This window comes from Hemitrygon akajei, chromosome 32, assembly GCF_048418815.1.
Source record: "Hemitrygon akajei chromosome 32, sHemAka1.3, whole genome shotgun sequence".
NCBI lineage: Eukaryota > Metazoa > Chordata > Chondrichthyes > Myliobatiformes > Dasyatidae > Hemitrygon > Hemitrygon akajei.
This window is the reverse complement of record NC_133155.1, coordinates 25926346-25944777: the sequence shown is the minus strand read 5'-3', so window position 1 is coordinate 25944777 and position 18432 is coordinate 25926346. Positions and strand designations below refer to the sequence as shown.

At 40.8% G+C, this 18432-nt stretch overlaps 1 protein-coding gene across 2 annotated transcripts in view; it reads right to left on the bottom strand.

Moving 5' to 3' along the window:
• The window catches only part of LOC140719685 (glutamate receptor ionotropic, kainate 3), a 554019-nt gene that overhangs the window by 290053 nt on the left and 245534 nt on the right, over window positions 1–18432 (bottom strand). For both annotated transcript variants that reach the window (XM_073034483.1, XM_073034485.1), the window contains one exon: window positions 14561–14674. In XM_073034483.1, the coding sequence (XP_072890584.1) occupies window positions 14561–14674 (114 nt within the window). The remainder of the gene's footprint in view (window positions 1–14560; window positions 14675–18432) is intronic.

The window sequence follows — 18432 nt, the reverse complement described above, 5'->3', positions numbered from 1 at the left end:
GATCATGGCTGTACTTTCCTGACCTTAATCCCTCTTTACTAGTTCTCTTTCCCCCTCAATTCATCAATCTCTTAATATTACCTATTACCACCATTAATTTATCTTAATGATATGGCCACCACCACCTTCAGGGGCAAAAAATTCCAAAGATAAACCAACTTTCTCAGAGAAGGAATTTCCATAAACTTCTTTATTAAGTGACCAGTTCTGTATTTTGCAGCTAGGTCTTCTTGATCATGAATCTCCCACAGTTCAACATCTACCCTGTCAAGTCTCCTTAGAAATTTGAAATAAGGTCACCACTATTGTTCTGAACTGCATACCTCTCTCCCTCTTTTCCCCCCCCCCCCAAAGTTTGTATGTTCCTATAGCATTTTGGTTTTGCTCAGGACGTGGTGGAATACGACTCTTGGCTACTTTCTAGAATTATCTTTCTTGCTCTACAGCTGCCAACACAGCAGCTTAGCCACATCAATGCAGATAGGGTTAAACATTTTGCCTGCAGATATTGAGGCACCCATCAATGTAATGGATTGTACTGTACAGAGCTGTGGAATCAAAGGGCAATATTTACCCTTCTGAAGTACGTGAATAAAGAAGGAGAATTCTTAATGATATTTCTGTGAACTCTCCAGTTTATCAAGGAAATTCCAAAATATACATGTCTTATCTACTTATTTTATTCCTTCCAGTTGGAACCCATAACAACAACCCAATGGCTACAAAAGTACAGGAACTACCATATTTTAATAATTTACTTCTATTATTTTTCTCCAATACCTGTATTTTTTATGCTAGGCTCGACCTATTTGAAAAAACAACAACAGTTAGAATATATCCATCATTATTTTTATTTGAGCAATAATGTTTATGGGCAATGTATTAAAAGAGTTTTATATTATGGTATGATAGTAAGGTTGGAGGTGATTCCTTCCATTGAGAGGTTAATAACAGAATAGCAGATTAGACATCATTTCAGATTTAATACAGAGAAGAGCATAAATTTCTTCACACAGAATATTGAGGCTATGGAAATGACTTTCAAATTTAGTCATTCAAGATGAAATAATGATAACTAAATAATGAGTTGTATATGCAGATGCAAAATCTGAATGTGGAAATAGGATGTGTAGAGATTCAAAGGCTTGATACAAATCATTAAGCTGCTTTATTCCATAGTGTGGTGAACATTCAGAGCAATAGTTCTGATTAGATTCAATCAGTGCAAATAGGCTCCATACAAAAATGCAAAGAAGCATCTCACCTTGCTAACCTAGATCAAAGTCAAGCATGAAAGTCTTGTATTGGAATCTGAAATCTATGAATATAAAGATCTTCAAGGAAAGATGATTTTATAAAACTTTAACAATTTAACTTTGTTTGGCAAAGGAGAACAACCGGAAATGTCAGGTCAGACTTCATCTACAGTGAGGAACTAACAGTAGACATCTCAAGCTGAGGCACTTCAAAAACTACTTCCTCTCCATAGATGTTTCCTGGCCTGGTAAGTTCCTCCAACACTTTGTGAGTATTTCCAGCATCAGTGCAATCTCTAATGTTTATGGAAATGTCATGTTCAGTTTTATCAGAAGAAGTCACCCCAGGGTCCTTTTGGATGTAATGGCTGAGGAAGTTGAGTGCATCGACGCTGGTTGGAGAAGGCTGACAGAATGATTAGGCAATCTGAGCCAGAATGGTGAGGAAAGAGTGTTCCTTTATGCAAAGATTCAGACAGGACTTCACAGTTTTTAAAGAGAAATCAGATGCCTTAAAGTCTGAGATGCCAAATAGAAAGTCAAGGGCGAATTGCTAGTTAATTCCCAGCCAGCAGTATCAACGGGTAGGAAACTGCAAACAACACATCTGTCATTTTCTAATAAATGAGTTTCATTTGATTCTCTGTGGCTGGTATGGGGTTGCCGAGAGTGCTGTTCTCAGGTTTGGTGAGAGCAATATTTTGTTACCCATATGTACAGAGAAAAAGAGAGTGCAGTAGTACAGGCTCACTGCCCATCAGTTTTTGAATAAGCTCAGACATTTCTGAAAAGGGCAACATGACCGGCTTTAGTCTTCAATAACACTTAAAGAGATCTTATGGTTTACCTTATAAACATTTTAAACAGTATGTTATGTTACTTTATCTAGCATTTTACTTTTGTAATCTGCTTCAATGAAACAGATTTAAAGTAAGAAAAAACGTTCTGGTGCAGAGAGATGCTAATCTGGATTTCGCTGCCTACAAGCACATCAGGAGCAGAGTGGACCAAGGTTTTCAAGGTTCTCCTATTCCCTCTTATGGAGATCGAGAAAGAGTAATGGTAGTAATAGAAGATGTACAAAAACTCATTTGCAACTCTTTTACTAAGATAGGAAACCAGTTTTGAGTGCCCTAGGGTGAGTTGGCATAGATTCAGTGCACAATCCACGATTCTATCTTTGAATTCATCAGAACCAGTTTTATTTTTTAAAACCAAGTTGGCCTAGTGGTGCAGGGAGTATAGCCACTGCCTCACAGTTTCAGAGACTGGGGTTCAGTTTTGATCTTGGGTGCTTTCTGTGTGAAATCTGCATGGTCTCCCTGTGACCACATGGGTTTCCTCGCGGCGATCCGGTTTCCTCACACATCACAAAGAAGGGAAGGTGGATGAAAGAGGTCTGAAAGAAATTTGAGTACATAAATGGACGGAAGAGTCATGGAGTGCTTTGGTCCAGGTGCAAGCCAATGGGACTCGGCAGTATTACAGTTTGGCATGGACTAAAAAGGCCAAACAAAGTTTTTATGCTATAACTCTAAGAGCCAGTTGGTAAGTGAACTGGCCAGCCACTCTGAACTGCTCCTACTGTGTAGATGAATGGTAGAATCTGAGGACAGTTGATGAGAAACTGAGGAGAATAAAATACATGATTTATGCCAAACAACGTGTGTGGGTAGCTGATGGTTGGTGTGGATTCAGTGGGAAGTAGGGCCTAACTATATCTTTATCTTTTTTTTTTAATTGAGATACAATGTGGAAAAGGCCCTTCCAGCCTTCGAGCCATTCCGCCCAGCAATTCCCCCAATTTAACCCTAGCCTAATCAAGCAGCAATTTACAATGACCAATTAACCTACCAACTAGTATATCTTGGGACTGTGGGAGGAAACCGGAGAACCCGGAGGAAACCCATGAGGTCATGGGTAGAACGTGCAAACTCCTTACAGGCAGTGGCGGAAATCGAACCAGGATCACCTCTACTGTAAACGTTGTGCTAACCACTACACTGCATACCATACCATGATTCTATGACTATTTTTAATGATTCTATGACCGAACAATGATTCAGTGAATCATTAGCTGCCTTTGCTAATCTAAACTTGTCAATGTTTGCTGCCTGAACCTGTCTTTGAGGGTCGCTCTTTAGATGTCACTGAGCTGCCTCTGTCCTTCCTTTGTACTTGAAGGATCATTGACTTCCGTGGCAGCGAAGCCCATGTAGGGATAAAGTAAAAGTGATAGCCACTGCCTGACATATCAGGGCCAGAGTTGCTGGACGAGACTTGGAAGCAACTCAGTGTGGCAGAGCCAAGATGAGGTGAAGCCAAGGAAAGATCTAAGAGTCAAGCCAAATTGGAAAGGTCGGGTACTGGTCGAATCGAAGCAGCTGTGCCTGAGCCCAAGGGCGTATCGAAGTGGCAGGGAATGAGAAGCTACCTGAGATTTGGGTGATTTAAGAAGTGGGCCACATTGAAATGGTCGGGTTTCAGAGTCAGAGGCGAGAGAGGATCCAGTTCAGCTCACTGCTCCAGTGAGTCTGCTCGTCTCTGTGGTGTTCTGAGGCTGTGGCTTGCAGCTAGTCGACTTCTGGATCAGCTGCAGTGATGCCTGGCTTTGTGAATTTCAGTTCTGAAAGATGTTCACTCGCTTTTATTGTCTCTCTCTCTCTCTCTCTCTCTCTCTCTCTCTCTCTCTCTCTCTCTCCCTCTCCCTCTCTCCCTCCCTCCCTCCCTCCCTCTCCCTCTCCCTCTCTCTCTGTACACTGGGTGTTGGATGGTCTTCTTTTGTATCTAATACATTATTTTGTATTCTTTTTCTACAAGAAGACAAATGTCAAGGTTGTATAAAGTACACATACTTTGATAATAATTGTACTTGCAACTTTGAACTTTGAGGTCTATCTTGCATTCCCCGCAACTCCAAATCTGAACAATTGCATATCACAACTGCAGATCTCTCAGTAGCAGTGAAATTCCCATCTTTGTCCAAACAGTTGCAATGGATTTGTGCTTACTATTATATTGATAACACAAGAATGGACTTCAGCTTCACAATTGGTACTGTATAATGATAGTTCCTCAACACTTCCGTCACTAACCTTGTTGTTGAAGCCACCATGCTATGTGAGAGGTTTTCATTGCTCAAGCTTTAACTCAGAGCTTTTTTAAAACAATACCGCACTCTGTTATCCTCGCAAGAATGCATAGATTCATCGATAAAGCAATGCACCAACTGGAAGAACATCTCTCATTCTATCAGATAAATTAGTGCACGAATTGTATTCGTGTCAAACTCTATTGAGGTTGCTAACCTGCTGATTATTACCTTGCCTTCCTATTGCTGCATTACATTTCACTAAGACAAAGATTAATCGTGGCTCTTTGCAGCAGAATAGTGTTTTACCGAATTACTGGAATTGATGTTTTCTTCGTAACCTCTACCACACTCACCATGATGACTATAGTCAATACACTTTTCTCTGAAGGTGTCCCTATTTTATTTGATGAGATCTGTTAACTGCAGATTCACATTGTAATAGAAAATTTGATACTGAAAATAAATAGGGCATCCTATTCAGGCAACTCTTCAGAAAAATAATAGATTCCACACCAGCATTTTCCACTGAGGGTGCTCTCAATTTCAAAGGCTTATGGCCTGTAGATTACTTCAGGGATATGTGAAATATTTTCTTCACTCTGTTAAAACTACACTTCCATCTGAGCAGAAGGTTTAATAATCTACATCATATATCTTAGAAATGCTGCTTTGACAAAACAGAAACTGTATTTACAATATCTTCTAAAATGTAATTTTTAGACCATTTTGAAGAATTTCAACTATTTCTCATGGCTGATATATCTATGCCATGTGTATAAAGAAGCACAAAAAGCATTATCTTTCAAACATTGCAATTTTCACCAGAAAAATAAATGCTTGTGCTTTCATTCTTTTTTTTAAGTGGCATAATTTTGAATTTGGACACGTCAGCCACTGGCTTATACCAGATCCAATTTACAAGATTCCCCTGGCTGTCCTAGTTCAGGAAAGTTGTTCACAACATTTTAATCACTGGATACTGAAAGACAATAATTAAAAGGTATCTATATATCAATACCTATGAAATTGAAAATCCTGTATTAATTAAACAACCAGATGATTCAACATAATATCTTAAGGCCATTTCCACGGATTTTAATTCACTCACAGTTTTTCACACTGCTCCCTGAATACACCATCAATCACAAAACAATATGTACAACTCACATCTCCACTTTCCCATTCATATCTTTAAAATACCCTCACACTGTGGTGAACTACATATACCTGTCTGGACATGCCCCCCCTGCTGACTGCTCTCCTCCCATAGACCCCGGTATAAAGGCGATTGAGGCCTGAGCCCTGCCCTCAGTCTCCAGGATGTAGCATGGTGGTCAATTACTGGTTGTTCTTTCTTCCAATCAATAAAAGCCGATATCTCGCCTCCCGTCTCAGAGAGTTATTGATGGTGCATCACACACTTAACACTATTTGAAGCCTACTACATGTGACTTACGCAGCTAATTCTTGTGGCAGTGGTTTCATCCTGACACATTGCAAAACTTCAATTAACTTTCTTCTTGCTTGGTGAGGAAGGAGAACAGATAATCTGCACTGGTAACATTGGAAAGCCCCATCCATTGGCACATTGCCCGCTAAATGAGAATGGCGGAAATTATAGGTGTTGCCATCGAAGAGTACATGTCCGTTGGAACTCAGGTAACAATACAGTCATTCTAATTGAGCTTTCCCTTCAACACAACATCAAACTGTTAACCAGCACTGGCTTACTTGTCAAACTGTAAAAGGGTAGAAGAGGGACGCTTTTGAAGTTAGGCTGAATTTTGTGTCTACCAGCAAAAATTAATAGAGATAAGTAAAATATATTGTACACATACACAACATAAATTCTGGAGACTCTTGACCTGGATGGAATCTCCACATACAGGCTGTTCTTATCTTTCTAGATGGTAGATTTTTTTTACTCCCAAAATATATTTTATTCATTACATATACCGTAAATACAATCAAGACCTCATACATTGCATCAATCAATTCAATATGTTCATTCAGAGTAAATTAACATCACATCCCTAAGGAGTTACACATGTCCCATGCCCTCAGTGATGACAAGTGACTAGACTGTGTCCTTTTCCAATTGAGCCTTTGTGCAGCTACAGTGATTAACAAAGATTCAACTCACCCTGGACACTCTCTCGTCTCCCCTCTCCCACTGGGCAGAAGATACAGAAGCCTAAAAACGTGTACCACCAGGCACAAGATGAGCTTTTATTCCACTGTTGTAAGACTATTGAATGGTTCCTAGTGTAAGATCGATTCTTGTCCTCATAATCTACCTTGCACTAGCTCAATGCACTGTTAAAATTAGTTGGTCTGTATAACTAGTATACACCACTGTATCTTGGTGCCTGTGGCAATAAAAACCCAACTTACATATTACTGCGCCATTGGCTTGCAGACACCTCCTTATACTGAATGCCTAACAAGTTTAGGGCAAAACAAAGACAATCATTCAGCAGCAGTCAATATTTGATTCAGTTTGTATCTTTGGAAACAGCCTGCACACCACAGAGTCTCGGCTGAGGAGATACCTGGATGAACATTGACAAGGACAACTGCGCTCCTTCCAAAGTCTTGGACTGAAGGGTGTGGAATAAGTCATATTGATATACTTGTAGATGGTGTTCTCTAGTGCCATGATACACCAGTAGTGCAGAGAGAAAAGATTTTCAGGAGGGCAAGTATTTCTTTGCAAAGATTGGTAGGTGTCTGGAATAAGTTAGCGGGATTGTAGAATCTAGAAGCTTGGTGGAGTTTAACAAGCATTTAGATTTGCACATGAATGTGAAAGAATTGTGCGGTGTAGAAGATACACAGGAAGAAGATACTTTGTGTAAAATGGCATCAAAATTGACACAACATCATGGGCTGAATTGCCTGTCCAGTGCTGTACTATTATATGTTCTATGATGTTAGACAATGGTTGTGATTTCCACACACCAGCTGGTAATTTGTAAATGGTGTTAAATCAAGTGAGCCCGCCTCTGACCTCATTTGTTTTAACCATATCAATTATGTGGCTGTTCCGAATTAAGTTATGGGTCAATGGTGGGATCCAAAGTGTTGACGGTGTGTTATTCAGTGAAGGTTGTGCTCTGCCCTTTAATGTCAAGTGCCAGATTTTCTAAGTGTTGCCTTTCTGTGGGGTGCATGTTAATTATTAGTTGTCTGCCCCTTATGAATGTGCTTATGTTATATGAGTGTGGAGTGCTTCATTCTCTGAGAGCCAGATATTCTACTCAAATTTCCCTTCACTGGAACATTAGAGCTTAATCTATATCTGACAGTGAAAACAGTGAAAGGATCTTAATGATGCCTCCTCCCTCGTTTTCTCCCTAAGAATTGCTGAGAATTGTTTGATGACAATTGGCAGCATGGCTTCGGGGATCAGTTTGTGAGGAGTGGGATAATTATTCCACTTGTGTCTGTTGTTCCCCATAATAGTGATTTATAAAACATAGAACAATACTGCACAGGAACAGGCCATTCGGCCCACAATGTTGTACCAATCCAACTAAAATGCAAATTAAAAACACCAAAACACTCATCTCTCCTACCTACACTATGTCCATATCTCTCCTTTACATCGAAACATCTCTTAAAAGCCTCTAATGCCTCTACCACCATACCAGGCATCGATGACTCTCTAAGTAAAAAACTTACCCCTCACATCCCCCTTGAACCTACCCTCTCTTGCCTTCAATGCATGCCCTCTGGTATTAGACATTTCAACCATGGTATACAGATACTCTCTGTCCACTCTATCTACAGCTCTCATCATCTTGTAAACCTCTATCAGATCTCCCCTCAGCCTCTAGTGCTCCAGAGAAAACAACCCAAGTTTGTCCAGCCTCTCGTGATAGCACGTGCCCTCTAAACCAAGCAGCACCCTGGAAAGCCTCTTCTGCACCCTCTCCAAAGCCTCAACATCCTTCCTATAGCGGGATTTTAAAAAAACTGTCTGCAATACTCCAGATGTGGCCTAAACAGAGTTTTATAAAACCTCATGAGAAACTGCCACTTTAATGTATCCATTATCCTACTCTATTTTCTTTCATCTCACATTTACCAGAACATTAAAAAAAAACTAAATATGCACCTAGGCATAAAGAAACAGTATCATAATACCAAATGTGTATGGTTGGGAAAATGAACTACGATTGGCTTCTGCAAGATAGACAATTTCGTAGACAAGTTTGATGTTGGGGAATTATAAAGAATTACATTGAGGAGGGTGGAAAGAAGACAACATAGACATATATTAGTAAAACATAAATAGCAAGAAAAAGCAATGGTGGGTTAGGAGCTGCAGTCAGAATATTGTACATGTTTTGTGTATCTTACTTTTAAATAGGTGAATTCCATAAAGGTGGTATGAAGGAGATTCACTGTGATTATAAAAGGAACGAAGGATTATATTATGAAGAGAGATGGTAGGACTAGAGTCTTTTCCTTGGAATGAAAATCTAAGAGTAATACATGCTCAAGGAGCTCAAAGTGATGGGTGACTTTCATAAAATAAATTTAGAAAATGTTTCTGCTGGCAGGTGAATTGGTAACCAGAACATGTAAAATAAAATTAAATTTAAAAGAACAAGTGATAAGCAGGAGAAATTAGATAAAGTAGAGTCTGGTATGTTCTACCAGGGCTAGTGACAAAAGCAAGCAGGTAAATAATTGAAAATGATATTGCAGGATATGAGGCAAGGACAGAGGAAAAATTTAAATGAGTATTTCAGAGAACCATCTCATACCATCTTGTAATATCCATGTAAAAAAGGCTAAAATGTGTCTCTTGTCATTAAGAGAAAAAGCCCTTCATCAAGTGTGTACAGCGTTCTACTGGAAATAGTATTCTGTGGATCTATAAAAGAGACAGAATTCCTATCCAGACTAACTATCGCAAATTATATTGAATGGGGATGACACTCCAATCACACATATATAGTGATTTGTACTTCTCTCTTCAATCTTCATCTCAGCATGGTTCGCTCTGTTCTACTAAGGGAGACCAAAGTGATTATGTGGAAATTATATGAGCCTGTGAAATGAACACTGAAATAAATGATTTATTATGGACCAATTCAGCTTCCGTTGATTCCGAAGTTAAAGGAAAATTTATTATCCAAGTACATATATGTCACCATATACAACCCGAGATTCATTTTCTTGTGGGCATACTCAGTGATTTCATAATGGAATATAACCATAATAGAACCAGCGAAGATCAGTGTTTAACCAGTGTGCAAATACAGAAAGAAATAATAATAATAATAAATAAGTAACAAATATTCAGAACATGAGAAGAAGAGTTCTTGAAAGTTAGTCCATATATTGTATGAACATTTCAATGATGGGGCATTGAGTTGAGTGAAATTATCCCCTCTGATTCCAAAGCCTGATGGTTGAGGGGTAATAACTGTTCCTGAACCTGGTTGTGCGAGTCCTGAGGCTCCTATACCTTCCTCCTGATGGTGGTAGCGAGAAGAAAACATGAGCTAGGTGGTAAGGTCCCTAATGAAAGATGCTGTTTTCCTGCAACAATGCCTTGAATACATGTGCTCAATGGTGGGGAGGACCTTACCCATGACAGACTGGGCTGTATCCACTACTTTTAGTAGGATTTTCTGTTCAAGGGCGTTAGTGTTTCCATACCAAGCCGTGATGCAGCCAGTCAGTAGATATTTATAAAAGTTTATCAATGTTTTAGATGTCATGCTGAATAAGGATCTAGTGCTTTCCTGGCATATATGACAAATAAACTCTTCTCAGGCTTCCAGCCAGGTACAGGTATCGATTATAATTGATGTATCAATGATAAACTAGCCACCTTTATCAAGGATGATGCTTGGGCATGTCTAGTCCAGTGGTCCCTCCTGATTGGTTAGCCCTCATCCACTCTCCCACCATGTTTACAATCAAATTTCAATTCTTACCTAGAGCCACATCTTTGTCTTTGTTAAAATTATTTTCCTCTAATTTTATTCTCAGTAGCTTCCTATACCAGGTGGTCCCAAAAGCCTCAGGTGAGGCACAGTAGTTTTGACCAGTCAAAGTCAATTCTATGGCCAAAGTGAATGCAATGTTCTGCTACCACTGTTTTCTCCAGGTAACTCAAGCAGATACACCTCCTGTGCTTCTTGATGCTGGCTTCTTACATCAAGCAGAAACCTGATTGGATGAGGACAAATCAATCAGGAGGGACGGAGCACAGGGGTGTAAATACCACCGGACTAGACATGCCCAGGTTTCATCCCTGATGAAGACAGCAGAGTTTGTCATCGAAACGTAGGTTATAATCGATACCAGTACTTGGCTGGAAGCCCAAGAAGAGTTTATTCGCCATGCTGAATATTCGTGAACTCCTGAAGAAGTAGAGGCGCTGCCAAACTTTCTTAGTAACTGCACTTACATGATGAGTCCAGGACAGATCCTCCAAAATGATAACAACAAAGAATTGAAAGCTGCTGACCCTCTCCACCTCTGATCCCCTGATAAGGCCTAGCTCATGGACCTCTGGTTTCCGCTTTCTGAAGTCTTGCTGACATTAAGTAAGAGATTGTTGCTATGGTATCACTCAGCCAGAATGTTAATGTCCCTCCTATGAGCTAATTCACCACTACCTTTGATTCGGCCAACGACAGACATATCATCAAGTAACTTAAATATGAATTTGGAGCTGTGCTTAATCACACCGTCATAGGTTTAAAGCAAGTAGAGCAAGGGGTTATGTACACACGCTTGTAGTGCACCTGTGCTAATGGAGATTGGTGTTGCAGATCTGAACTGACTGGGGTCTGCAGTGAGGAAATCGAGGATCCAATTGTACCCCAAGGTCTTGGATCTTACTGATTAGTTTTAAGTGGAGGACAGTACTGAATGCTGAGCTGTAGTTGATAAAGAGCATCCAGATGTATGTATCTTTGCTGTCCAGATGTTCCAGATTATGTGAAGACCCAATGAGATGGCACCTACTGTGAACCTTTTGTTTCAGTAGGCAAATTGGAGTGGATCCAAGTCTCTTCTCAGGCAGGAGTTGATAGCCTCTCAAAATACTTCCTCACTATGGATGGAAGTGCTACTGGATGATGGTCATTGAGGCAGATTACCACATTCTTCTTAGGCACCGGTATAATTGAAACTTGCTTAAAGCAAGCGGGTACCTCAGACTACTGAAATGAAAAGTTAACGATCTCAGAGAACACTCCAGCAAGTTGATCAACACAGGTGTTTAGTACCTGGTAAAGTACCCTGTCGGGGCAAGAATCATTTTGGGACTCACCACCACCACCGGCCACCCCCCCCCCCCCGCAGCCCCCCCGCTGAAGGCTGTTCATACATCGGCTTCAGAGACTGAAATCACAGGATCATCAGAGGCTGTGGGACTTTGTGATGGTTCCTCCATGTTTTGACGGTCAAAGCGAGCATAGAAAGCACTGAGCTAATCAGGAAGCGAAGCCTTGTTGTCATCTATATATAATTGCCACTTCCCCATGGGGCAGGTTTCCAGACATCATACCTGGACCTCTTGTAACTTTTTTGGGCACCGGGCTTGAACGCCTCTGATCTGCCCACAGCAGACTGTGGATCTCATCGTTCGTCCAGGCCTTCTGCTTGGAGAAGGCTCTGAAGGATTTTGAGCTTTGACCAGAAGGACTTTTCCTTTTTTTAAAAAATTGTATCCTCAAAATGGACTGCCCAGTCCCCCTTATTTTTTTTTGTTTTAGGTTAGATTAGTGTTTTTTTCTCTCTCAATATCAGAAATTTTTGAGTCTTTTTTTTCTATGAATTGTTAAGTGGAGTTGTGGTTCTTTTTTTATATTAGCTTATTACTATATTATATATGATTTTGACAGTGTATATTCCTTTCTTTGGTTGTACTATTATTGAAGTATGTATTTGAGATAACTTCTTCTCTGACTTGTATTTATCCTTATTCTTTTAAATCAATAAAAAAAGATTGAAAATGAAAAAAAAAGATTTTGTGCTGACACTCTCTTCTACAACTGTTTTAATAAAGTCCATGATAACCATGGTGTAGTCACCCAGATCCACAGATGAGTCCTTGAATATGGACTCAAAGCAATCCCATAGCCTCTCCTCTGCATCCCACGACTACCTATTTGTTGTCCTAAGGTCTGTAGCTTTGCTCTTTAGTCTCTACTTGTATGCAGGTAGGAGAAGGACAGCCAAGTGATCAGATTTCCCAAAATGTGGTCTGGGCATGGAAATAGATAGATAGATAGATAGATAGATAGATAGATAGATAGATAGATAGATAGATAGATAGATAGATAGATAGATAGATAGATAGATAGATAGATAGATAGATAGATAGATAGATAGATAGATAGATAGATAGATAGATAGATAGATAGATAGATAGATAGATAGATAGATAGATAGATAGATAGATAGATAGATAGATAGATAGATAGATAGATAGATAGATAGATAGATAGATAGATAGATAGATAGATAGATAGATAGATAGATAGATAGATACTTTATTCATCCCCATGGGGAAATTCAACTTTTTTTCCAATGTCCCATACACTTGTTGTAGCAAAACTACTTACATACAATACTTAACTCAGTAAAAAAAAAATATGATATGCATCTAAATCACTATCTCAAAAAGCATTAATAATAGCTTTTAAAAAGTTCTTAAGTCCTGGCGGTAGAATTGTAAAGCCTAATGGCATTGGGGAGTATTGACCTCTTCATCCTGTCTGAGGAGCATTGCATCGATAGTAACCTGTCGCTGAAACTGCTTCTCTGTCTCTGGATGGTGCTATGTAGAGGATGTTCAGAGTTTTCCATAATTGACCGTAGCCTACTCAGCGCCCTTCGCTCAGCTACCGATGTTAAACTCTCCAGTACTTTGCCCACGACAGAGCCCGCCTTCCTTACCAGCTTATTAAAACGTGAGGCGTCCCTCTTCTTAATGCTTCCTCCCCAACACGCCACCACAAAGAAGAGGGCGCTCTCCACAACTGACCTATAGAACATCTTCAGCATCTCACTACAGACATTGTACATATATACAACTATAGGTATTCATTACCTTAGTATAACAGTATAATAGTGGTCTAGTGTGTTGGGACCTCTGGTGCTACAGGTTATATGCTGATGGTAATCGGGCAGAGTTTTCTTCAAACAAGCCTGGTTGAATCAATGACTATGATTTGAAATGCATCAGGATAAACTGCTTCTTGTTTGGAAACAATATCATGCAGTGTTTCAAGTGCTTGATTATAATTGGCAGGTGATGGCATGTAAACTGTGGTTAGGATTGTGGAGGAGAACTCCCGAGGTAAATAGAACGCATGGCATTTGACCATCTGGTGTTCAAGGTCGGGGGAACATGAGGTCGACAAAACCGCCACATGAGAGCACCACCGGGAGTTTATCATGAAACCCACACCTCTTCCATTTGCCTTCTCCGAATTAGTAGTCCAGTCCATCCTTTGAATCGAGAAACATTCGGGTCTGATCGCCGTATCTGGTATGCTGGGAGTAAGCCATGTCTCAACTACACATAGGACACAACAATCTCATTTCCCTCCAATTTAGCAATCTTACCTTCAGGTAAGATTTTGTTCTCAATTTTGATCTCTAGAGACTGCAAATTTGATAACAAGATGCTGGGTAAAGAAGGGTCTCATTCCTCTGTGCTTCAGCCTGTGTTCAGTGACCCCAACCCCCCCCCCCCCCCCGTTTCCTCCAACCTCACTTCCAATCATGGCAAAGAACCTTCATCTGCTTAAAAGTGCCGTACCTGCTTGCCTGAGAGTTACATCTGTTAAGTCAGAAGATCGTGAAATATGCAATTCATTAAGTCGATTTAAAAGTACATGTTGCAGTTTGCAGAGAGAGTGATTCTAGTGATAGTGATTTCTACTTGCTTACCACAGGACAATTTATTAAGTATCAGTGTAAACTTCAGTTATTGAATCATTTTCATAATATGAATGATATTTTATCATTTAAAGCTGATCAAGGAAAATATTAATTACATATTTGGAAGAGTTAGAGTTTAAAAAGTCTAAAATTAGATGAAGATTTGTATCCTGCCAGTGGGATTTTAAGACCCACTTTAGATTCCAGTTTGGTAGTGAATGTCAGCAGCGTGAAACTCTGCTTCAAATTCAGGTGAAAAGAGGAGATGTGCAACAGTGTCACCTACCAGGATTGTTGTCACAATCAGTGAGCGGTTGGTCAGTGAGTCAGTTATGTTAGATCCTCTGCTTCTGGATACCTCAGTGATGTTTAAGCCGTTGACTGGGTCCCAGGTTCCCACCTGCGTAAAAGACGACAACAGAGATTTACTGAGATAGGCCAGGGAAGGAGTTTAGGGTGGAGTGTTGAACAGAAATCAGCAAGTTGCGGGAATCCATCTTCCTTACGCCTCAAAATAGAGTCCGTCTAAGAGCCAAGGAAGAAAGCATTTTAGAAGATTCGGAAGGATGGTGGACATGTGACTATTCTGGGATTAATGCCTGGAAGAGGAAGCTGAAGAACAGGAGGCTAGGTGACAGAACCCTTGCCCTTCCTGGCCACAGGTAGTACAGTGATCCCATTTACCTCCAGCTACAGACAATGGGCACCTTGCTGTATCTGCTGGATTCCCCCACACCTGGGAAACACAAAAACCCTCCGTGCTCCCAGCCTCAGTAGTTGAGTAAAATGGCCACTTGCCATTTCAAACTCCTACCTGTAAGTCCTGAAAATCTTACCATGCCAAAATTCCCAATCATGAACATATAACAGAACACACTCAGAATTTACACATTGGCACATTTTCTACTAATTTTTTTCATTTAGAGGTACAGCATAGTCAAGTCACCTTTATTGTCATTTCGACCATAACTGCTGGTACAGTGCATAGTAAAAATGAGACAACGTTTTTCAGGACCATGGTGTTACATGACACAGTACAAAAACTAGACTGAACTACGCAATAAAAAAAAACAACACAGAGAAAGCTACACTAGACTACAGACCTACACAGGACTGCATAAAATGCATAAAAACAGTACGGGCATTTATAATAAATAATAAACAGGACAGTAGGCCCTTCCAGCCTAACAGGCCCACACTGCCCAATTACACCCATACCAACAAATAACCTACTAACCCGTACGTCCTTAGTCTGAGGGAAGAAACTGGAGCACCTAGAGGAAACCCATGCAGTCACAGGAAGCACATATAAACTCCTAACAGCCAGCAGCAGAATTGAACCACTGTCACTGGCACCACAATAGCGTTACGCTAACCATCGTGTTGACGTGCCTCCCATTATACATTCAGTTCTTGACCTAGTAGCATGTCAGTTCATGTGGTTAATGATTCTGAAAAGGGGTTCTTCAAACATCTATTTCACTCTTTATGAAGAAAATGTGGATAATAAAAACTTGAAATGCAGTTGGATTCCAAGGAATTAATTGCAAAAGTCTGCATTAAATGATACAGCCATTAAAGAAAGGTTAGATGAAGGCACCTGGTTCTAAGTCTCTGATGGGCAGGCAATGCAACCTAGATAGGTACATTTCAATCTTTTCTTATCTTCATTTACAAGCTGTCCAATCTTTATGTCAAAAATAGGAACCTAGGATGCCACGGTATAGCTATTTATACACATAATCTCAATAATCTAGTCAGTGTATCAATCATGAGGAAATCTGCAGATGCTGGAAATTCAAGCAACACACACAAAATGATGGTGGAACGCAGCAGGCCAGGCAGCATCTATAGGGAGAAGTGCAGTCGACGTTACGTGCCGAGACCCTTCGTCAGGACTAACTGAAAGGACTAACTGTAAGAGATTTGAAAGTAGGAGGGGGAGGAGAAAAAGCAAAATGATAGGAGAAGACTGGAGGGGGTGGGGTGAAGCTGACAGCTGGAAAGGTGATTGGCAAAAGGGAGACAGAGCTGCAGAAGGGAAAGGATCATGGGACGGGAGGCTTAGGGAGAAAGAAAGGGGAGGGGAGCACCAGAGGGAGAAAAAAAAAGGAGGGGGGGAAAAAGCTAAATATATCAGGGATGGGGTAAGAAGGGAGGAGGAGCATTAACGGCAGTTAGAGAAGTCAATGTTCATGCCATCAGGTTGGAGGCTACCCTGCCGGTATATAAGGTGTTGTTCCTCCAACCTGAGTGTTTCAATCAGCTATTTTGCACTGTTACGTAAACTCGTAACCAGGTAATTTACCAGCAAAGATAGCGGGATCAGCTGAGTCGGATGCTACTATTTTCAAACGTTTTATTCAAAAAGGGGCACAAGCGTATGGTTAAGACAAAACATTCAGATCATATACATCGTCAAAACTCGATCTAAAACACCGGTGTAATAATAATCAATCAGAAATAAGCTCTATAGTTGTCTAGGGGTTAATACTGAGTCCAATTGAAATATAAAGAGTCACTCAGAAGTTTGCAGGCTTTTCCCTTTTGGGAACCGCTGGGGTTTCACGTTGTGGAGAGAGAGAGATGGTTGAGAAAGGATAAACACTTGCCCGTTGTCTTTACAGAGTAAATCCTTGGAATCAGGGGAGCAGGCTTCCCCGTTGTTAGTTAAAAGCGGTCTTCCGATGGTTCCAGCCACAGATTCAAAATTTGGAATCTAACGCACGTGGCTTCCTTCAAAATGGCTTCCCGCTCCCACGGGAATCGGTATCGTGCTTCCTTGGTGTCTCCTTGGTGCGTCTGAGGGTTGTCCCCCCCTCAGACCCTCCTTTATACTTCTTCACAGGATCGCAGGTGTCAATCAGGTTGCAGGTGATGCGATCTCTCTCTCAACCAGCCCACTTTGCCCGAGGGCTTTTCACGTGGTCTTCATGAGACAATAGTCAATGTCGCCTTTATTCTGCTTCTCGGGAGAACGTGGTCTTCCACACGTCTCTCTCTCTCTCCCATTTCCTGTGTCTATTCAGCATGTCTCTCCCCCTCTTGGGTCAGTTGACCCCCCCCTTGACTAGGGCTCTTGCGATTCTCACAAAGGAGGGGGCCGAGGGCATAAAAGCACAAACTCTCATGCACAAAGCACAAAGACATGCACAAAGACGCATACATTCAATATTCTCTGAGGCATCATAATTTGTGCATATCTTATCAACTACATAACATGCATTCTCATTAACTCCCTTTGTCGGCCTCCTTTTTAATTGGGAACATGTTTCTGAAAATTCATCTGCCTAACATCAATAGAATTCATTTTGGAGTCTGATTAATCTTTTGTCAGGCAGATGTAGAAGCCTGTTGACAATGATATGAAAAGCAGTAGTTTCACAGCCTGTTTGTTCCTACAGACTTTGAGCTGAACACATCTCAAGAATTTCATATTCCCTGTGATCTTTTTTTTCTCTCTCTCTCTCTGGTGACTAAATAGTACATTATATCTGTTGCTTCTAGACAGCTTAAAATAATGAATCTCTTTATTAGAGAAATCACAGTGAATCCATGAAAACACAAGGAAGAGGATACACAGTACCGTGCAAAAATCTTAGCCACATATATATAGCTAGGGAGCCTAAGACTTTTGCACAATACTGTATTTGCCAACATGGAGCGGAGAGCAAGTTTGTAAATCTGTCAGGAGCAAAGGATTTGGGAATGGTGAGGGTGAGGTGCTGCTGGAGGGGTGTGGGACAGACGGCAGAGGAACACCAGGGGCTGGGGTTGGCACAGCTGCAGTCACACACAGCCCCGAGACCCCAGGCAAGGTCTTCTGATTCCAAACATTTGGTTTATTGATCATTACAAAATGGCTTCCTGGTGCTTCCCACTCTCTCCCCTCTCCCTGCCCCCTTCCCACTCTCAGTCCACAATAGAGACCCATATCAGAATCAGGTTTATCTTCACTCACATATACCGTCACTCACTGGGGCAGCAGTACAGTACAGTACACTGTGGCATTAGGACCCATACAGCTTGGCACCGGTGTCATTGCAGAGCAATGTGTGGTTAAGTACCTTGCTCAAGGACACACACGTAGCCTCAGCCAAGGCTTGAACTAGTGACCTTCAGATAACTAGATGAACGCCTTAACCACTTGGCCATCAT